The 23,205-nt window shown below is 51.1% G+C and overlaps 1 protein-coding gene across 3 annotated transcripts in view; it reads left to right on the top strand.

Annotated features, from left to right (window-relative positions):
- LOC122381232 (medium-chain acyl-CoA ligase ACSF2, mitochondrial-like) overlaps positions 1–19,843 on the top strand; it is an 82,192-nt gene extending 62,349 nt beyond the window's left edge. For 2 of the 3 annotated variants that reach the window (XM_043365178.1, XM_043365179.1), the window contains exon 12: positions 13,195–15,034. In XM_043365178.1, the coding sequence (XP_043221113.1) occupies positions 13,195–13,320 (126 nt within the window). In that variant the 3' untranslated portion in view covers positions 13,321–15,034. Of the gene's footprint in view, positions 1–13,194; positions 15,035–19,673 lie in introns of those variants that run through there. The other variant, XM_043365180.1, reaches the window with a different exon arrangement.
- Positions 19,844–23,205: the final 3,362 nt, after the last annotated feature.

Genomic DNA, 23,205 nt, shown 5'->3' with positions numbered 1-23,205 from the left:
CTCTGAGGAGGGCGTTCCTTTGTCGTCGGCATCCGGCGCTCTATATTTTAGGCCCTAACATACTCCCTAAGAAGGGGGTTCCTTTGACGTCGGTATCCGGCGCTCTCTTATTTAGGCCCTAACATACTCCCTAAGAAGGGGGTTCCTTTGACGTCGGTATCCGGCGCTCTCTTATTTAGGCCCTAACATACGCCCTAAGAAGGGGGTTCCTTTGCCGTCGGTATCCGGCGCTCTTTTATTAGGTCCAAATATACTTCCTAAGAAGGAGGTTCCTTAGTCGTCGGCATCCGGCGCTCTATCCTGTATCCAATATTTAGTTGAATCTTAACTAGGCTAACGTGATAGGTTATAACATTTATTTTCCCAATTTTCCAATTAAACCATTTTCCTCCTGGATCTCGGTCACCAAACAACCAAATGCTGTGCGATGCGCGATTAAATACAGTCCACACCATGAAAGGAGATTCGAACGAAAGCGTCGCCAACATTTTCTGGTCCTCCGGGCCGGATGGTCCTGGCCTGAAGTGAGAACTGATGACCTTCGTGGCTGCCCGTCGCCGACTTAGTGATTGATTGTAGGTTACAAGCTGTGCCTCGTGTGTGCCAGTCGGATCGAGAAGAAAATTCCGATGATGGAAGATTCGACTCAGGCGGAGAACACAGAGACGGCGACGGTGAGTCAGGACACTGCCGGCGAGGAAGCTGGAGAGTTGGAGACACTGCATGCGTGTTGAAGCACCTGAAACTTCAGCGCGGGCGCAAGGCCGCCGCGTTTACTCGTGCCTGTAACACGGCGGAGGCTCAGATCGCGCGCCGAGCTAGCGAGGAAGAACTAAAGAAGCGGCTCGAAACCCTGAATGCGACACTGGATGGTTTCATGGAAGCCAATGACGCTTATGTTGAGAAGGTGCAGGAGGTCTGCGAACTGGAAGAAGCGGAAGAGTACGCCACCCGACTGACGGCAGTCGGCACGGCACGCCGAGACGGTGAAAAGAATTGAAGAGGCGACTACGCACCGACCAGTGAGCTGCTGCGCGGCGTCGCAAGCAGATGACAGACCACCACCATCAAAGTTGCATCACGGGGGGAGTAGAGCGAACGGATCCTGTGTTTCAGGAGTCTCCAGAGCGGCGTCCAGGGAAGCTGTAATAACGGCAGAGATGAAAAGCCTGGAGCTGAAGCATTTGAAAGCCAGGCAAGACAGAGAAAGGCAGCTGAGACACCAGGAAGCAGAAAGAACAGCTCAGAGGAGAAGAGAAGAAGACAGGATGGAAGAAGAGAAGAGGATGATGGAGGAAAAGGAGTTAGAAGAGAAGAGGATGATGGAGGAAAAGGAGTTAGAAGAGGAGGTGGAACGAGCGCAGCAGAGGGCAAGACTTCTGAGGGCTGCAGAAAATGAGCTTGAATGGGAGCGGAGAAACGACTTTGATGACGAGACCCCAGTGGAGGTGGAGCCTAACCACTATGATGTAACAAGAGGCGTCCGTCATACGTCAGGTGAGCAGCGGCCGGCACCCAATGGTGGCGAAGTTTCCCGCTGCATCTCGTCATCACCCAGAGCTGTCGGTGTTCCTCAAGCACTGAAAACTTTTTTACCATTTCCTGAAGGGTAAACCCGCCATAGCATGGTAGCTTGACACACAGACGTTTTTTACCACCTTCCAGATGGTAAATTTTACTCTTTCATGAAGAGTAAACTCGCCAGGGAGGGGTAACATGACACACAGACGTTTTTTTACCATCTTCTGAATGGTAAACTCTTTTGATTTACTCTTGTCTAGAGTGTAACATTTTTTGGGTTACACTCTTTGAAAGGGTAAATCTTAAACGGAACCCTTTTCTAGGGAGTAACGCATCATCTACTCTGTGCTTTACCCTCCTACAGAGAGTGTATTCTTCTGGCCTACCCTTTGTCACATGGTAATGTTTACTCTTTCCTTTAGTGTAAACCCCCCAGAGGACTTCTCCACTTATGCATACGAATTTATACGAAGCGTTCAGCAATGCACAAGCGGTAAATAAACACCACGATACAACTTGAATGCACTTTGAATTTGAATACAAGACATTCAGCGCCCTCATATTGGATAAGGCACAGCGCACAATATTTGAAGAGAGCGACGGCGTTCCTGGGTGGTCGCCCGTATGCGTGAGATAATGAGACTGGATCACTACAGTGCAAGGCTTTTTCAAAGTCACCAACAAAATGCATAAACTTGTAGCATCACAACAAAATTAATGTACGTACTCACAACCTAGGCCACGTGGCCGTGCACGGGGTCCTGTTAACCAGGTCAAATTAACACCACTCAGCGGCATGCAATGCTCTAGCACATCGGTACTTACAATAAAATGTCCTCCACAGAGGCTCTATAGGCGATGAACAACACGCAAGCACAATCACCAACGGCCACGCCGCGCGGCACCGACACTGCTCACATCCGCTCTCGGAGACCAACGGCCGAAAACTGACAGATGCGCGCGGCCTTCAACCTTCAAACGGCCGATCTCGTTTCTGATTGGCTGAGTGATTCCATTTCAAATATCATCTTCACGAGGGTAAACAAGATCCACGCATGAAACGACTATCTGTACACGAGTCACGATACCCAAAAGGAAAGAGTTTTCGTGATGTTCTGGATCGCGAGAGTAATATTGATATTTACATGGTAATAATACTTTTCGCTGGCGAATAAGTTCATATCAACCACGTACCGTTACTATGCACATAATGGTAGCAAAGAGTTACCCTTTCAATATACTCTTATCTTGCTGGTTTGATGAAAATGAATCCTCCAGGAGGTAGTAAAAAAGTTTTGAGTGAGGCGAGAATGGGGTGCACAAGAATGACGGACTGGCTCGTGCCAGCTGGATCGCAACGCCGGCCTCACCCCGAAGGAATGACCTGGCAGGACCATCAGCGTTCGTAAAGAGCATACCGCGACTGACTCTGCCAACGTTCCGTGGAAATGCACGTGAGTGGCCGCGCTGGATTGGTCTTTTCAAAGCCTTGGTGCATGATCAGCCGTCCCTGTCGGATGCTGAGCGCATGGCTCACCTTCAAAACGCGGTGGAAGGGCCCGCGGCCCAGGCCATTGACGGCATGTTATTCAACGGTGACTTGTATCACGAGGCCTTGAAAACTTTGCAAGATAGGTTCGGACGAGAGGAAGACATCATCCAGGCCCACCTGCAAAATGTGTTCATGACCTCGCCACCATCACTAATGGACCTCCCAGCGATGGAGAAGTTTTATGCGGTCGTCCATAACACAGTCACCGTCCTGCGAAATCTCGGCTACGCGAGTGACCTGTCAAGCAGTGAAAACTTGAGAAGAGTGGTGGAAAAGCTGCCGAGCGAGCTAGCCCGAGAGTGGGGCCGTGAAGTGTTCCGGCTGCGACCGACGCGACCGACTCTGGAGACGTTCACCGAGTGGCTCCAAGTCCAAGTCAGCATCCTGAGCTTCTCTGCTGTCCAGTCCGGGACTTCCACATCGGAACGGAAACGCGCAACAGTTTCTTCAAGGGACGGCCCTGTTCGGCGAACAGCGCTGGCGACAGGAGCTAATGGTGAAACTGAACCAGAGGCCCGCTCTCCGCCAGTGTGCGTGGTGTGCAGCAGTAACCACAGGCTGAGCGACTGCTCAGAATTCAAGGCCAAGACCCCAGACGCAAGAAGCGCTGTTGCCTATGAAGAAGGCCTTTGCTTTTCATGCCTCAGGAAGGGCCACTGGAGCAGAAGCTGCAAAGTGTCTCGGCGGTGCAATGTGAAGGGATGCAAGCTCACGCACCATCCACTTCTCCACCGCGGATCAAGTCGGTCAGGAACCGATCAGAGCAACTCGAGGAGGGACCAGTCGTCAGCAGGGACAACCACGGGAGCGCCTGAAGCTTCAGCCGAAGGTAGTTCCGGGAACCAGCCGTTTGTAGCAGCCTCGGTAAAAACGGACGCAGACACACTGCTACAGATTGTTGCTGTGCGGGTTCACGGGCCCTGTGGTTCGACAGACGTTCTGGCACTCCTGGATGCTGGAGCTCAGACATCACTGTGTCGTGAGGATGTTCTGGAGGAGCTGGGCGTTGCCGGGGAGCGACACCCGCTCTGCATACAAAACGTGGAGACCAGTGGCACTCAGCGTCCGTCCGAGAGAGCGCCACGCACTATACAAAGTGCGTGGCGATGAGCAGTAATCGCCACGCACTTTGTATGTGGATCGCTCTTAAATGTAAATACAATACAATACAATACAATACAATACAATACAATGGCGGGCAGGTGAAGCTGTTGATTGGTGCAAACGTCCTTGAAGCAGTGCTGCAGAAGGAGGTGCGTGTGGGACGTCCGAATCAACCGGCCGCTGTGAAGACAGACCTAGGGTGGACCCTGACGGGCCGCGTGTCTGACATAGTGCCCAGCAGCAGGCGCCGGGTCATGTTTCTGAGACGTCAATCGAGTGAGAGCGAAGTGGAGCTGTGCGCGGGCGTCAACAAATGGTGGTCTACAGAAGCATCTGGAACAAAGTACAGTGAAACGACGTCACGATCGGAGATGGATAAGAAAGTACTCCAGATGCTGGAAAGAAACACGACCAAAAGTGGAGAGCGATACAAGACCGGTCTGCTGTGGAAGGAGACAGGTCCTACACTTCCCAACAACAAGCGACATGCTACTCAGCGACTACAGGCAACGGAGAGACAGCTCGAGAAGCTTCCAGAGGTCGCAGAGAAGTACCAGGTCATCATCAACTCATACGTCGCCGAGAGACATGTATCGGTCGCTGCTGTCTCAGCAGACGCACTCACAGAACAGAATGAGTTTGAGCTGGGCCAGCAGCTACAGGAGGCTCAGCAGGAGCTGCAGAAGCAGTCCAGCCAGCTGGAGGAACAGCAGCAGGCAGCTGCCAGACTCCAGGAACAGCGGACCATGGCCACCGCAGACCCCAGGAAGGCAGATGCCGGCCTCACCAGGGCGTTGGCCGCTGAGCTGGCCGCCTGTCGGGAGCGCGACCAGGTGCTCTCGGACAAGGCGAGCCTGGTACAGCAGCTGGAGCGGCGCGCTGCTGAGGTGGCTCGGCTGACAGCTGCGCTTGAAGACTGGGGAGCTGAACTGGCTGCAGCTAATGCGGCCAAGTGTCGGGCGCTGGCACAGGTGGGGGAAATTGCCGCCAAGGAGATCAGTTTCCAGTACAGAGAGAGGAAGATGGCGAGTGAGAAGGAGGTGCTGGAGAAGCAGATGTCTCTGCTGCTGGAGAGCCTGAAGTCGCAAGCAGAGGAGCTGTCCACGTTGCGCCGCCAGCACAGCTCGCGGATCCTCCAGCTGCAGGCCGACCTTGCCAGCAAGATGGACCAGCTGGGGACGGAGCAAGCGGAAAAAGAACGGCTGACACAGCAGGCGGCCGACCTGGAGCAGCGGCTCACCGAACTGGTGGAGAAGCCCCGGCTGCAGCGTGAGGCCGAGATCGAGCAGGAGAAAAACTATCAACAGCAGCTGCGGTCACAGGAGCGGCTGGCGCAGCCCTACAAAGAGGGCGTCGAGAAGGCGGAGGCCAGGTCGAATGAGATGCTGCGCTCGGTGGACGAGCTGCGGTCACTGCTGAGCTCGGCCAGCGAGCAGCAAAGCCAGCTGGAAGTGCATCTGGACGAGACGCACACCCAGCACGGCCAGTATCTGGTGGAGCGCGACAAGGTGATCCTCCAGCTGCGCGACCGGCTGGAGACTTACGAGGAGCAGCTGCAGGCAATCACCCGCAGGTAGCCTTTCAGACGAGGCGGTGAAGACCACGTCACCGTCCGACGCCGCCGTCAGCCGGCTCCTGTGGCAGGGCATGACGCTCACACAGATCTTCACCGGGTTCAGTCAGGCCAAGGAGCAGCTGACGGCCACAGAGGCCGAGAGCAAGCAGTTCAAACTGTGCCTCGACCAGATCCTGAAGGATATTGATGAGTGGACGCGGGCCATCCAGAGACAGCGCGAGGATTATGAGTCGGCGGTGCAGACGATCGACTCTCCCACAGGCAACAATGACGAGGCATTACGGGAGCTGGAGACAGCACGCGCCAAGCCTGACGGCGCCCGCCGGCGACTGCGTATCGTTCAACACGAGAGGGATCGGCTGGCCGCCCAGACAGCGGACCTGGCAATGCAGTTTTGTGTGCCGCTGAAGAAGGTGGAGGAGGCGCGCGGCGGGTTCGTCGCCACACCCCGGTACGAGCTCGAGCTGGACACCTTCTCCGCCGGACGGCTGATCGCCCAGTGTCTGGTCACCTTCCGGGACAAAGAGGGGCTCCAGGCGCGCAACCAGGAGCTGCTGTCCGTGGTGCGCGAACTGAGCGCCGCCCGGGAGGAGCTGAACACGCAGCGCTCATGGCTGCGTCCTGTGGACAACTGATCACTGCCTGCTGCGGTCCCATGCCCAAGGTACCAACCGTCCAGTCCCCCATAGCCGGTGCTCATCTGCGTTTTCTCGGAGAAGATATCCAACAGTCGTCCGTCATTTCCATTGTGCGTGTGACTTGACGCCCCTGCCCACTGACCGTTCGCGACGGCTCTGGTATTTTTGTGCCTTCCTGACAGGGACCTGAGTCTGAGTTCAGGGCTGTGTAAAGGTAACCCGTCTCCGCGCGCGAGTGTTAGGCCCGCTTTACCTCGCTCCGCACGTTACTGGTATGCTGTGCGTGTTTTTACTTGTATGGAGCTTGGAAATAATAGTTACCCGCGCCCGTTTCGGTTATCACCTTTCCTGACTGTTCGTTTGCGCTATTCAATTTGTCGGTCAAATGTATGCGTTCGACGTTCGCAGTGAAGCCGAACACAGGGGGAGTGATGTTGCCGACAAATTGCACCTATGCAAGGCGGTACGGGCGACAGACTCAGCGCTGCTGAGCCGAACCGCCGCCGCGCCGCCGAGCCGAGCGCCGTCCGCGGTCGCGGGACGCTGGCGTCCCCTCTGACCCGGCTGGCCGGCCGGCGCGGCAGGGCGGCTCCCTGTTTGCGTAGGACCGGCCCAGGTCCGGGCCATTGTGTGGGGCACGCACGTGCGCGCCCAGCTTGTGTGTCTTCCGGGTGGAGCGCTGGACGCCCGGGCCATTTTTAGCCTTTTCTGTGTGCTCTGACCGTCCTCAACGCGTCTTGTTTTCACCCCCTGTCGCTGTATAGAAACTAGTTGTAAACACCCCCGGCCTCACTTCACCTTTCGACTTCGACGGGGACACTGCGCTGCCCCTAGCTCTCTTCCCGGTACGTTTCGCTGCCTTGTCCGCCAAATATAGTGAACTAGAAGACAAAGTGTGTGAGAAGCCTGAGTGAGAAGTGAAATAGTGCGCGGTCTACACAACACACAGATGAGATATTCGACGGAGATGCGGCAGGCGTATCGGTTCCGGTGACCAGGTCTACTGACTATCCTTTTTTTATCCTAAAACATTCCTAAAACTCTCTGAGGAGGGGTTCCTTTGTCGTCGGCATCCGGCGCTCTATATTTTAGGCCCTAACATACTCCCTAAGAAGGGGGTTCCTTTGACGTCGGTATCCGGCGCTCTCTTATTTAGGCCCTAACATACTCCCTAAGAAGGGGGTTCCTTTGACGTCGGTATCCGGCGCTCTCTTATTTAGGCCCTAACATACGCCCTAAGAAGGGGGTTCCTTTGCCGTCGGTATCCGGCGCTCTTTTATTAGGTCCAAATATACTTCCTAAGAAGGAGGTTCCTTAGTCGTCGGCATCCGGCGCTCTATCCTGTATCCAATATTTAGTTGTATCTTAACTAGGCTAACGTGATAGGTTATAACATTTATTTTCCCAATTTTCCAATTAAACCATTTTCCTCCTGGATCTCGGTCACCAAACAACCAAATGCTGTGCGATGCGCGATTAAATACAGTCCACACCATGAAAGGAGATTCGAACGAAAGCGTCGCCAACAAAAGTTATTAACGAAAAACGATTATGACCCAAAAGAACGTGCTCTGTGACGTTCTCTGTGACGTCATCAAAGTAAAAAATGCGGAAATAAGGCACGGAATCCTTTGATAAGCGTATGAAAACACATTTCTATGCGTCTTCGGGCGGATTCTATAATACCTATATGTTGCAAAAAGAGCAAGTTCAGTATTTCCCCCATAGGTTTATATATGGGGGAGGTCACGTGACTGGCCTGACCCAAGATGAATTGTACGAAAAACCCAAGATATACGAATCATGAGTACCCGGGAGCTTGTTACTTTCTGAAAGTGTCATCATCCTCGCCGACACTTTGCCTGGCGTTGGCGGCGTTGCGAAGTTGCGACATTTTTTGACAGTGCAGACACAGAGGTTTACTTAAAACCTTTAGAGGTTTATGCATCGGTCAGTGACCTGACCATAGGTCGAGAATTGTGCTGAACTGTGAGTGCACGAGCTCTCCCAATTCCACACCGGCTTGGCTTTGAAGCCGCAACAGACTGTAGAGGTCAAGGTCACCGCTAGGGCGGCGGCGGATTTGCTGCGCCCGAGCACCCACCGTTCGGCACAATTACCACCTATGGACCTGAACTAACCTGAAAATGAATCAGGTGTCATAAGGTCTGGTTTGGATGGGGTCTCACGTAGGCCAAGTTTCAGCTCTCTATCGAAAACGGCTCCGGAGCAGTCACGAAAAAAAAATCGAAAGGGGTGCCCCTCCCCCCCCCTCCTCTCTCGGCCTGCGAGGGTTAAGAAGGGGTTAATCTGGCTTCAGAGACGTCGCTACGAGTTCAGAGGGAGCTACTTTCATTTCAGAGGGCGGCACTGTATCTCAGGGTCTTGGCTAATGAATTTCGACTAGGGGGCAAACCAGACCTCAGAAGCCAGAATGACACCACGTAACATACATATACCGTATACACTGCATGTAGGTAACATGCACAGGCTAGGATACAAAATTTCTGCCCAAACATAAGTATTCGTACACCTACTTCTACCGAGGGGTTAAGAGGCCAGCGTAAGGCGCTCGAAGGCCCAGGACGAGCCCTCGGAGGCTAGCATGGGGCACTCAGAGGCCGCTTTGGGGACCCTAAAAGGCCAAATGTGGGGGCCGGGGGGGGCGTGTGGGGTTAAAAACTAAAAAGCCCGCACGTAGGCCTGGTAAGACCAAAGGGGTAGGACCTTCTGAGGCCATATAGGGCCCTATGATGACAATTTGGGCCCTCTTAGGCCAGTGTGGGCCTGGTGCCCTCTTTGGTCGGTGTGGGGGCCCTCTGTGGACAGCGTTGGACACTCTTGAGGTCAGCGTGGGGCCCTCTGTCTTCTGAAAACTGAGATTGGTGCTGACTGCTGAGTCCTCAGAAGCCAGCGCGGGGTCTTCATAGACTGACGCTGGGCCATCAGAGGCCACATTAGAGGCTTCGACAGCCAGAATTCACCACTTATGCATGATTGGGCCTTAGAGGTCGGACTGAGGCCCCGGAGGGCGACATGGAGCCATCAGAGGAATTCATAGCCCGAGTTGGACCCTCCTAAAGCTTAGGGTATCAGCCCTCAACCAGCGCAAGACTCTAGGTAGATCGATATCTGCTCTTTGAGGCTGACGTGGGGCTCTTGGGGACCATCTTGAGCCCTCAGGGATCTAAGACCGGAGATAGGATCTACAGGGGCCGATGTGGAGCCTCCGAAGCCTGTGTAGGGTCCTCAGAGGTCGACGACATGGAGCTCTCAGAGACCGACCTATGACCACCGTGACCTCTCAGTGACCAGCATGGCCTCTACCGCTCTGTGCAGGAGCCTGTAGAAGTCACTAGAAAGGTCACCAAAGGCACCAAAAAATTCGGCAATGGCTTTACAAGAAGACATGGTGGAGTGATGAAAGAGTGTATTATGTAGGTAATGCCTTCAGCCCAACAACACAGATCAGTTTACGTACAGCACGACCTTTTTCGGTTAGAGCATGCAACTGACTATAGGTTGTGGGTCTCAGGGTAAATAGGGGCGTGTTCGGAGGAAAGGAAATTACCCACAATGAAAGAACAAAATAAACAGCGGAACGATGGTTAGATATGGGTTAAAACTGGGAGAAAAACGTGAGAAATAAAACTAGGAACTCGTCGAAATACTCAGCCTCTCTGACACTCTGCGTACGGATACTAAATTTATATTTTGAACTGAGAGCACGTGCCAAAAACCATAGAGATCAAAACGAACAGGTCAGAACAGGAAATCAACGTGGGCGGAACTACACTGCCAAAAGTTAACCCTCGCCCATGTAGGGGGGGGGTGCAACCCCCCCCCCCCTGAGGCTTTTCGGAAATAGTGCAAAAACGGCGGCGCGCAGCGCCGCCAAATTTTTGGTACCTTATGGGGCGAACCTTGCACATCTTTTGATAAAAAAAATTGACCGGGTCATGTCAGGTCACGGAGCTATGACGTCACAAAGGGAACAGCCTCCGGCCGGATTTTCACAAACTTAGTGCCAACGCCCGAGGTTTCCTGCCGGTGGTACGGACATCGGTTGATGGATCGTGATGAAACTTTTCATGCATGTTGGAGCAAGTATTGGCTATCATATGGTATAAGAAACTTGACCGGGTCAGGTCAGGTCACGGAGCTATGATGTCACAAGAGGAACAGCGTCCGGTACTATTTTTGAAAAGCGCCCGAACCACTATTTTGCTAATTCTTGTCACCTCAATGGGAATATGCAGCAATATTAACTTCTATAGGGAGCAAATGGACCTCCCAAATCCAAAAATACAATCAGATTTCAAAAATTTAAATTTTGATTTTTCGAATTTCTGCCGCCGACTGTGACCTTGCCGACTTCCGGCGCCCCCAACGCGCCATTTTTAGAGCTAGGGAGACGAAATACATACCAAACGATAGAGAATTGATCAAGGAACACGATAGTGAAGGTTTCAAGTCGATATCTTCCACCGTTTTGCCGCAATCGCCGTGGAAAGTTGAAAAATCTATTTTTCCGAAAATTTGACCTTTGACCGGTCAAAAGTAGGTCAAATGTTGACCTAGGACCAAAAATATACCACCAATCGCGAGATCTCGGCGAGAGCACTCCGTTGGTCTTTTCCGCTAAGCTCTACGACGCTCCGTTTTCAAACGCCAAGGGGGGGTCGCACCAACCCCCCCCCCCTGCATGGGCGAAGGTGGCAGATCGCCGTTTACGGGCGAGGGTTAAAACACTTTTTACATAATCAAAAACGAATCAAGTATATGGGAACGGCAAAAAGTCGATCTAGAAATTACAACAAATTAAAGCAAGGACAAATATTAAATTCGGTTGAAAACTATAAAACAGAAGTGACGATAATAACGAATTTACAATAATATAAAAGAGGAAAACAAACGTTCTTGATAAAATAGTAAACACTGCGCGGGGCGGCGATTGGCGGCGCAAAGGGCGGCCGGGCTGGGCGGACACGCCGCAGCTAAATTACCGGCGCTAGCGCGCCACAAGGTCATAGGACTATAGGTCCTACTATAGATAATTTAACGCCTCTCGATACGAGAGACACAGTTACGGTATAAACTGTGCCTACCATACGTGGAGTGAGTAGATATACGTAAAGAAATGGAACAAATGCTTCTGAAAGATCCGTCTATTTTGGCAGTTTTTGCTCTCAGTGTGGGCCAAATTGTTGAACTGAGCTCGAATCTAAGGACAACGCAGAGGGAGCTTCCAAGGATCTATCAAATGCATTGTTCCGTGACGCTGTAACACTGACGGTTCACGAGCTATGCGCCCGGATGCGAGGGAAAAAATTGGCAAAGTTGGCTAAGAACCGCACCCGGGCTCGGGTAAAGTAGGTTACCACTGGGGCCCCTAAAGTTAAGATAAGACCCCTTCTTAATTTCCATGTTTGGCCTCCTCCGCTTTCCAACATATTAATACGCCACTTGATGACCTGCCCTACTATATTAGACGAATGGCTATTGGCCGTGTAAACACTGGCACCAAAATGAGAAAGTGAAACAGCAAATTTGTCTGACACCGGATTCAACAACTAATTTTATGCTGGATAATATTTGAAGCGCCTTATTTACTCGGACAAGGTGGGAAAAGTCTCGTCACTTCGGGACAACCGGAGATCGGCACTATGACTTCAGAGGCGGCACTATGACTTCAGAGGGCGGCACTATGACTTCAGAGAGCGGCGTTATGACTTCAGAGGGCGGCGCAATGACTTCAAGGACCTTCACGAAGACTGGAGGGCGGCGCTATGACTTCAGAGGGCGGCATTATGACTTCAGATGGCGGCGCTATGACTTCAGAGGGCGTCGCAATGACTTCAAGGAGCTTTACGAAGACTGCGGAGGGCGGCACTTTGACTTCAGAGGGCGGCACTATGCTTCAGAGGGCGGCACTGTGTTTCAGAGGGCGGCACTGTGCTTCAGAGGGCGGCACTATGACTTCAGAGGGCGGCACTATGATTTCAGAGGGCGGCACTATGACTTCAGAGGGTGGCACTATGACTTCAGAGAGCGGCGCTTATGACTTCAGAGGACGGCGCAATGACTTCAAGGAGCTTCACGAAGACTGCGGAGGGCGGCACTGTGACTTCAGAGGGCGGCACTACGAGTACAGAGGGCGGCACTACGACTTCCGAGGGCGGCATTTCGACTTCCGAGAGCGGCACTACTACCTACTTCAAAGGGTAGCAAAGTAGCGGTACTTCGAATAAAGGGGCGGCACTCTGACTTCAGGAAGAGAAGCGACATACTCTGAGGGTTAAATATAAATTCAGATAGTTACTATCAGAGATTATTATGAAATGAACCTCAAAGAAATGGTCATTTCCGTAAAATGCACTTCATCACGTATCAAAAAAAGCCGCCCTCAGCCGCCTTCGGCGGCGGAGGGGCGGCATTTTTCGATAGGCTAGGGGCATCGGCCCCCAGCGGCCCCCCCTGGATCCGCCCCTTTGTGAAATTCCCGGCACTTAGGCAATACGGGCATGCTAAGTATAGTTAGGACTGGCAAGGTGCTCGATGATGCAACTGTCCACACTTGGCAGTCTGCAGTATCTCAGGGAATTCATGCGCTATAAATTGCCGGAATAGTTGCAGGTGACCAGCAGTGAGAGGACTTTGTTCTCGCTATTGAAATGAGACACCAAAATGCAGAATGACAGAGCCCCGTAAATTTTGGAAATAATTTCCCGTACATAATCAAAGCCATCATAAGCACCTCTTCGATGCGTGTCTTCTCTCACCACTCGCTTTTCCCTCCTCAGATTGCCCACTACAAGGTACCGCGCTACATAGAGTTCCGCGACGACTTCCCGAAGACCGTCACCGGCAAGATCCAGAAGTTCGTCATGCGCGACATCATGACACGCGAGCTGGGCCTGTGTCAGTAGACTCCCTGTCGCTGCAGTCGGGTGGTGGACGGTGGACGGTGAGCAGCGGGCGGTGGACGGTGGGCGGAGGGGGAACCGGCGGCAGTCGCCGACGTTACTAGGTCGAGGTGTGACAGCGCTAAGCCTCTGAGTCCATTGTTTGTGGCCCGGTGAGCCGGTGGCTTACCGACCGGCCGCCCCGGCTCGGATACAGGCTAGTCGGAGCCAGCCAGGGCTAGGTAGCCGTGGCTGGGCGGGATGACTGCGAATGGGCGCCGCATACGGTGTTGCTACAGTAAGGCGGTCAATGAGACAGGACACGGTCAGAACTCTTGTTATAGGATGGTGAAAATTGGACGGTGGCTTTGCTACACATGCGTGTGAAAGAGAGTATATACTATAAACGGATAGATTATGGGTGGCATTCCGTTTCATTTATCATGTTCACAGGGAAACAGCGTGTATCGTGCATGAGCGTTAAGTAATGCAGTGGTGTGGGCATGTGTGAGGTTGTTTCTTCCTACCTCGGCATTCATAAGGCTCTACCCAATCACAGCTTACGATTGATGTTTCTTGAGAAGTTGTGTTTCTGGTATCGATTGTATGACCGGATGGTTCTTCTGTGTAAAAACCTGCAGAGTAACTATAAACTAGAGTAACCTGCAGAGTAACTATAGTTCCGCCTTGATAATGGTTTTACTGATAAATTATTTGCACCAATATGCGATCTTTATCATTGCGCTTTGTACTCGTAAGCTACTTTGGTGTGACTGAATACAACTGATGCTTGTTTTGTTGTTGATGCTGGTGACTGTTGTTGACACTGGTCCTTGCTGTCGCTGGTCTCCGTTGTCACTGATTCCTACTGTCACTAATCTCTCCTGGCACTGCAGTCTCTGCTCTGATCCGTACTGTCACTGCTCCATGCTATCACTGGCCTCTATCGTCACTGGTCCCTGTGGTCACTGCTCCCTACTGTCGTCACTGGTCTGTGCTGTCGTTGCTGATCCTAGCTATCGTTGCTGATCCCCGCTGTCGTCACTGGTCTCTGTCGCCACTGATCCCTGCTGTCGTCACTGGTCTGTGCTGTCGCCATTATTCTCTGTCGTCACCGTTCTCTGCAGTCACGGGCACCCGTCGCCACCTCTGCCATGGGTGGCGGCGGAGCGGTAATTTGGCCAGTTGCCCGGCTCGTTACCGCCTGTTTATTGATTCGCCACTCGCCAACATCGCGCTGAGCTGACCTTCCTTCGGCCATTGTTGATCCGTGAATGGAAAATATTGTTCGGGACCATGCGATGTTTGGCTGTGCAAGATAAAAGCAAGGGTCTTGCGGCGTTTTATATCTAAATCCTAGTCGTATTCGAGTGTCAGTGCTACCCGTTTCCTTTCGGCATCGATGTAACTTGTGCCTAAGTGTCTTCCATCATTAGTATCATCCGCAGTGCTTGCAATGGTAACTGATCACTACAAGGCACTGAATTCAGCGTGATTGGTAATCATGTGGTATCGGACATCCTTTGAGCGACTTTATTGACTTGACCTTAATTAACTGCGCCAGCGATATATTGTGGGTGATCGGAACTGGTAGTCAATTTTCGCACTCATTGTGTGATGTAATTAATTTTGTGCTGTTTTGTATGGGCAAAGCTAACAGTCAATCTTCCTCAGCGAACTGTGGCTGCCTGTCAGATGTCGGAACTTCTTGTTTATAATAAATTCCCTCAATTATTAGCATGCCGTCTATCTGACTAGACAACGTACATTTCGAGACTAAACTATTTTGCCTCAACTGACGAATGTCATTCTTCTTTTGTGGAAGGTGCCTTCTGTTGTAAAACGCATGCACTGGACCCAACATATCGTTTACATTTTTATTTACAACTGGAAAATGCAAAAAAAAACTCGAAGCGAGAATCGACTATATAAGTAGTAAGTACCATGGGCGCCGCCACCGGGGGGGACGGGGGGGACGCGTCCCCCCACTCTCAGAATGGAAGGGGGACGTCCCCCCCCCAAACTCATCACGGAGCGAGCGAAGCGAGCGTAGTCTTTCGTAGGTTAACGGAAATTTCTGAGTATGCCGTGGTCACGCTTTTGCTAGGCTTATATCTCAGCAACCACTTGACCGATTTACATGCGGTAATTTTTGTATAGGGTAGCACTAGACTCATTCCTTCTAACGAGCATCGGACTATTCCCGATGCATTTGAGTGTGCGGCATATGCACGTGCCACGTGAAAAACGAAGAGGTGTCAGTTTTTGTAATCTTGCAATGGCACTTTTGAGCATTATGAATGTAATTATTAGGTATGCTATTAATAACCTTATGCTCATATTAGTAATTATATTCAAAAAGAAAAGTACAAATTAATATATTTCGACTTGCGCCTTCATCAGAATATTCAGAAAAGGTGTCAGTTTTGTAACAATTTCAATATCTCGGCAACTACTGGGCCGATTGCGCTGAAAGTTGGCATGTAGGTAGGAGGTATACCCACTAGGCAATGCATATCCGTGTGCCACAGTTGGGGTGCTGCTGCACGTGCGCACGCCGCACATGCAGGGGTCGATTCCAGATCTCGAGAACGGCTGAACCGATTGTGCTGAAATCTGATACCTACATGGTTAGGGACCGGTTGGTAGGTGCCGTGCAAAAGTCAGTTGGGACCCATTTTGCACGTGCGCACTTGCAGGGTACCGCTTCCAGATCTCGAGAACGGCTAGGCCGATTGCGCTCAAATTTGGCACATCGTTAGGGACCGGTTAGAAGGGTGCAGTGCACAAGGTAGTTTGAGGTATCCCCTCGCAATTTCGCACGTGCAAGGCCCACCCCACCCTCTCGCTCGCTCCGTTGGTCGCCCCAAAAGGCGTTTTACTGGTTGTTATTCTACTCGAAATTTGATTAGGCCCTTAGGTCCAATGAGACCATTTCAGAGCCGCAAGTATGAAAGAATTAGTGGGAGACATTGGTCGGGGCAGCCACACCAGTGAGCCACTTGGGATGAACCCGACCAATTGAACAGGCAGCCCAGCCTACTGGCACTCACTGCACCCGGCAAAGGACTATAGCTCCAGTGCACTGGAGCTATAGCTCTATAGCTCCATACAACTATAGCTCCACGTGGAGCCATTCCCGCATGGGATAGAGTTGCCCGTCCAGCCCGGAGCAGGGGGTTGCGGCGTGGAGGAGAAGGATTTGACTGTCCTGAGGATGGAAGAGATGGAACGGCCGGTGCCGAATCTGAGAGGGTCTAGGATTGTTTGTTTTGTTGGGTTAGGCTCTTTCGGTCTGACGAGACCATTTCAGGGCCGGGAGGATGATAGGAATTAGGGGGAGACATTGGTCTGGGTAGACGCCCTAGAGAGTCGCCGGGGCTGAGCCCGTCCGAAAGGACAGGCCGACCAGCCCCCCAAGCACTCTCTGCACCCGGCTACGGGGTGCGCTCCCTCGGGAGCAGCGGTGCCGCTCCAAGGGAGCAGCCCGCATGAGATAAAGGTGCCTGTCCAGCCCGAAGTGGGGGTTGCGGCGTGGAGAAGAAGGATTTATGTATCCTGAGGATGGAAGCGATGGAACGGAGGTGGGTCCAGGAGGTTTAGATACTCAGTATATGAGGCGTGCCGTGGGCCTACATGCATTGGTCTGACCCCTGCCACCTCGGCCAACAAAATCTCCAGCTCTTATCCGACCTGTCATCGCGGAACTGCCGATTTTTGATATCGTGATCGACGTGTGTCGTATAACACAACTGGCCGAACACGGGCCTAATATATTTCGTATAAACAGCCAAGAGCATGACTTTATACCAATCCGACCTCGAAGTCAAAATCCGAACATTTTCGAAGACTTCAACTCCGACTCTGGCCAAAACTGGCCAAAAACAGTCAACTCCGACTGATTCCGGCTCCGACCCCACACTTCTGCAGTCACGCTACACTAAATTTCCAGCTTCTAAGAAATAAGCTATACGGCTGACAGGACCACAAAACTTTGAGGCGACCTGACTACTTGACTTGGTTTTCCTGACCTAAGGTTTTCTGGTATCAAGCTTGTTACACGGGCTGCAAAATTCGTATTTTGGAGCAGTTTTGCCTAATGTTTTTTTGCCAATTTTCGCGGCGCTTCGCGTCGATTCGTACACCAACCAAAAAGAGAGATTTGTGACTATACAACGCCCCCTCCCCCACGCGGGTATGCAATATGCATTACCTATGCAATATGCATTATCGATCATATTAGTGGCATATATCAGCAATAATACCGTGATAGAACACGAGGCTTTGCCGTGTCAAACTGAATCGGACATCAGATGTGTATACTGTATGTATATAGGTAGGTACTAGGTGGGAATGCGGTCTATAGCCTTTACTTTAAGGAAATACCTAACCTAAACTACTTTCCTCAAACCAGTTATTTTGCCACAGTTTTATGAGTTTTTAAACTTAAAATGGTCAGGAAATAATGAATATTTGCAAAAGGATTTTATATTTATTTTTACATCACTATTTTCCATCTTTCGTACAGGCTACTTATTACTTACCTATATTGCAGCGGAAGCTGATTACGCGTTGACCAAGCATAGTACGTAGTTCAAAGTTAAACCAGCTGAATGCTGATTGGCTAGCATTTTTCCGTAAGGGAATGGATTCCTCGGTAAGAGAATGACAAAGTATAATCTATGGGAATGACTTCAGTCTTCAAACCTAAAATCGATACCGATCTATTTCGCTAGGGTGATCGTTGGGCCATAAAAGCTCCTGATTTGTTCTCGTCACAGCTCAAGCTACAAAATTGTTACTTCAGTTCAAAACCCTATGTTAAAAGTGGCATATTTGCTTTAAACGTTGAATGCATCCGACCGAAAAAGCCACGGTAAGAATGTCTACTTTTGGGTTTTCAGCCGGTCAGTCCGTCCCCCCCAGTCAAAAATCCGTGGCGGCGCCCCTGGTAAGTACTACATAGCTGTTCAATAATTACCTACTTTTACTAAACAGTTGAACATGGCCTTGGCCAGCTCGCATCAGAATAAAAAAAAAACAGCCCAACATGGTCACCTTGGAATAGTTATGCTATTTTGACTCCAGGCGAAATCGTTGGGACCTGTCTCGGGCACGTTGAGCAGGCTTCCTTTTCGCGCTGGGTCCGTGTGGGCCGGGGTTCAGCCGGCGCGGCACCTCTCCGCAGTGGGTGGGGACCGGTGACCGCCGCGCCACTGAGGATTGAAAGCGGACAGCGGCCGTATCGATTGGCGGACCACGGGGAGCCGGAGCCGTCTGTCCGCGCTCGACAGGCCGCTCGAGTGAGATGGAGTGAGAGCTAGAGGAGTGGGGCTCTGTCGATTGATGTGCGGTTACCTGCGGGGTGGTCTGGAAATGGCGAATGGAGTTTGGGGTATCTGTGGACTTTTGTCGCTTCGCGATGCAACGAGTTCATTTCTGTTGGACATGCATTAGAAGTTGTAAGATAGTATTGAAAATCAGTATGTGCAAAACAATGGTCATTAAGTGTTCCGAAATGTCCATGGAGCTCAACCATGGCAATTGCTGATGCTACACTTTTGCACGGGAGGGAAGCTGTGGGCTATAATTTGGCATGCTTCCTATAACTCAGTCACATGCTATAAAATCCGATTAGGGCTTGCATAGCTTCCACAATGGCGCATTGATTACAGGGAGTAAGAGGACTCCTGATGCTTCCCTCTACCCACACAAAAATGTGTGCTTGATAGTATTATCCTCCCTGCCTTCCTCTTTTCTCCGTCAGCCGTGCTGGGCGGCGTACCGTGCCGTCGGCCGTCGGTCCGCCCCCGGGTTCGGCCGGTCGGTCGGCGGACCCACGGCGGACCAATTATCGCCGCGGGGGTCGGTCATTTGGGGGACTTCACCGTCGGGGTCCGTGCGACCTGTGGTCACGAAGACTCCAGGTAGAGTGCTGGTAGGTGTCAGAGGGAGAGGTGGGATATGGAGCTTACTGGACTTCTTGTGATGTGCTGGCGTAATGGATCACAACTCGAGCTCAGTAGGTCAACCGAACACGTGAATAGGTGGACCGCCCTGAGGTCAATCGGTGGACTGCCTTATCAGCTCCCGTATTCTTCTTCTGAAACGAGTCCGGAATTATTGTTTTCGTTCTAAATACAGCATAATGCCGACATAAAACCACACGGTCTGTAATACGACCGAAATCCATCCATAATCCGCCATCGTTTCCGTTGCAGTCCCGCTCTAGTCCTCCGTCTTTGTTTGTAGCTGTGCTAGAATCTGTGTTTGTGTCTGTGTTTGTACCCGTTGTCCCTCCATCTGTGTTTGTTCTGAGTTGTAACTTGTATCAATGTTAATATCTGTGTTTGTCCCCACCGTCGCTCCACCGCCAGTCGGCGATCGTCCCGCTGCCGTTGGCGGTTTCCGCGGCGCTCTCCGCGGATCCTCTGACCTTCCGCCGGCGCCGACCGCCGCTGCCAGACGGTGTCGGCGGCAGCACCCGGCTCCCTGCCAGGCTGCGCTGCGACGGACGGCACATGGCAGTGGCACCGCCGCGCCGGGCTGATCGCCCCCGAGACAGGGCCAGCGGCACGACACGGCGGCAAAACCCGGGTGTTGTGCTGGGGGGTCGTCAGGCAGCCAGCGAGGTCGCTGCTGATGGTGACGGAAGTGGTGATGTAGGAAACACTTTGGGTAACATCCCGTGCCTGGAGATGGGTAATTGCTGACCGTGCTCTTCAGCCATGATCGTGATTGTAAAGTGCAGATGAAATTAGCATCATTATTTGAATAGTTCATTGTATGATTTCAAACAGGCTTTACCAACATTGGCAGTGCGAACCTCTTCAACTCCAGCGCATTCTTGCATACTCGTATGCACTATTTAAACGTATGTATGAGCAGAAACCCGAGTAAAGCTTCAGGCACAACAAATCCATTCATACTGAAACTAGGAAAAAGTTCATTATCACACTGGCAAAGCAAAGAAGTCAAAGCTGAAGTTAAGCTCCTGCAGCCCCACCAACTGTATTTCTTGTAAACATTGATAAATACGCTGGCCGGTTTCCGTCCCAGTTTCCGAACGTCTACACCTTTTTTCCTTCAGTTTGAAAAAGTTGTAGCTCAATTTGAAAAAGATGTAAATCAATTTGAAAAAGATGAATTTCAATTTGAAAAAGATAAAATTCAATTTGAAATGAAATAAATTCAAGTTGAAAAAGCTGAAATTCAATTTGAAACAGTTTAAGTTCAATTTGAAAAGAAACCATGCTGAGTAACTTAGTAGGGGAAGTTGCCCAAATTGCGCCATGCTTATACTCGTAAAGGGATGGATGGAGAGCCGGTTAACGTCTTCTAATTCGTAATTTGATTAATTTGATATACAAAATGCCCTTACCACACTTCGCTTACTTGCATGCCTCTATGCATTAGGTACCACGTAACGAAACGAGCGAATGTTTGGTATCTGTATTGATGCCATGACACAGAGATCGGAATGAATGGTCAGGTAATCGACTCTGCCAGCGGACAGAAGTCGGACCCGCTGCGACCCGACCACGGGCACACATTTTAAACCTGAAAACAGTGCAGTGGTGCGGCAGAGCCGCAGCGTAAGCAGGGACATCTTAAACGCCCATCGGGAGGTCGCGTTCCTCGAGGCACCCAGCGAAGTACGTCTGCACATGATTGCATGCCCTGAGGCACATCCGCTGGGTAACTGAAGCCATGGCGATGTCAATCTTCTGCTCCAAGTGCCTCAGCCGATGTTCTGACTGCGTTAATTCTGGCTGCGTGTTGAGAGCCTCGTCCAGGGTTGCAGCCAGTTCCCGTTTCATGATAGCTTTGACGGCGGACCAGATGATTTCTATTGGGTTCATAGGGGCACTGTATGGCGCCAGCCGCAGCAGCTGTGCTCCAGCAAGCACCCCGTCTGCCTCGAAGACCTCTTCGAGAGCCGCGTGCACTGGTGCATTGTCGCACACGACAACTAGCTCATCGGGGTCTTCCGGGCAGTGCCTCAGGACCTCGCGCAGCCAGGCGGCACAGTCTTCCTTTTTGAATGAGCCTCGCCTCCTTTGCCAGTGAACAAGGCCGGTCTGCGTAATTGCACCAATAATGTGCACGTTTGGGCCCTTTGCTGTTGCCGCCTTAACACTGCAGCGTGTCCCGCGGCGTGAGCGTCCCTCCTGACGTCGTAAGAAGAGGTTGCAATTGGTCTCGTCGATGTACACTACGGTCTTCCCACTCCCAATCAGCTCCATGAGTCGCCTGGTAAATGCCGCTCTGCGGGCCTTGTTCTCGGGGCTGTTCATCGTCACGGGCTGCGGACGCGCCTGCTTCACTGTGTAAAACTGGCCGTGCAGGTGCTTATGTACGGTGGGGATGGTGACTTGCAGGCCGGTGTCTTGGTGCAGTTTACTGACCATTTCAGCAAGTGTTATTTGTGGGTCGCGCTCTACATACTCTATCAGTTTCTCGACGTGGGCGTCTGTCATCTTTCTGTACCGACTTCCACCGCGTCGCTCTGGTTGCTCCTTGTCTGGACACCGGATGTATTTGTATGCAGTTTGAACTGCGACGCCGTTTGCAATGGCCGTCATCTTCCAGTCACCGCCCGCATGGAACGAATCGAGGATTCGCTTCCTAGCCTGGATGCTGACCCGATTGTATGGTCCTCGTTTCGTTCCCCGTTTGGTACCCCGTCGGCTCGCTGCTGGTCCATCACCACCCGCCATCTCAATTTCCGGAAGACCTTCATCGTGTCCTGGGTCATCCTCGTCTACCAGTAAATTGCCACTCTCATCAAAGCGGCTCATGGTAGATAATTTGAGACCTCGCTGAGCCGTTATCTCAAAAAGCAAACAAAGCAAGTTTAACAAGCTCAATGCTGCGCTCAAAGCCAAACCCAATTATCGCCAATTATCGCAGTTTTAGTTTTTTCACTTTTTTTAAACAAAAATATCAACCACGTGCAAAATTATGTGCAACCCTTAAGTCACGGGGTCCTTCACCTTTGTGCAAAGTATGTATTTTTAGTATTTGCCTCAATCCAAGGACTTTCATCAATAATATTCTTGGGTACGAGCACACTATGTGTAGTCTGTTCTCTTCCGAGCCCGATACGTTTCAAAATGAATTATATCTTTTTCTATTTGTATTTTAACTATTTCAAAAAGAATTTCATCTTTTTCAAATTGAAGTTACCTTATTTCAAATTGAAGTACAACTTTTTCAAATTGAATTGCATCTTTTTCAAATTGAGCTACAACTTTTTCAAACTGAAGGAAAAAAGGTGTAGACAACTGTGATGAATTCGCCTGCTTCCAGAGCTGGCGATTCTCTCGTCTCTCAGCGATAGGAATCCCGCTGCCATCAGGGCAGACCAAAATGGACATCCATCGACTGAGACCGACGGCTTCTTCATACTATCTCTAGAAAGGAACATTTGTTAGGGCCTAGACTATATTCTCCCCATGAATGAGCTCGGCTGCGCTTCGAGCGCCACCAAATGGTTCATTTTCGTTTAGTTTTATGTTTGTGTGACGCGTGCAGGCGTATTCGCTATGAGTAGGTTAAAGTTAACTTCACAAATGCCGTTTCATAAGGATGCCAATTGAGTGTTATTCATTGCTATTTCTGTGAGTCTTATTTCGGTTGCATTGAGTAGTTTCCGCGAGGTCAGCAAAGCAATTATGAAATGGAAACGATCATTGAATTAAGACAATCACGGCGTACATGCTACAGTTATGTCATTTTCTGTGCATTGTCATTTACAGACATGAAAATGTTTTCTTTCTGGGATGGGTTTCTTTTATGGTTTTTCTTCAATAATCTAATGTGCAATGTGGCGCGAAATGTGAATCGGTGGTGATCTCAGGTGACTGGTTCATAGCTACCCAGTGAGACCGGTCCAACACCGCCCGC

The sequence above is a fragment of the Amphibalanus amphitrite genome, unplaced genomic scaffold (assembly GCF_019059575.1).
Source record: "Amphibalanus amphitrite isolate SeventyFive unplaced genomic scaffold, NRLGWU_Aamphi_draft 000116F_arrow, whole genome shotgun sequence".
NCBI classification, from domain to species: Eukaryota; Metazoa; Arthropoda; class Thecostraca; order Balanomorpha; family Balanidae; genus Amphibalanus; species Amphibalanus amphitrite.
Note: the sequence above shows the minus strand (reverse complement) of the source record. Positions and strands in the feature narration are given on the sequence as shown.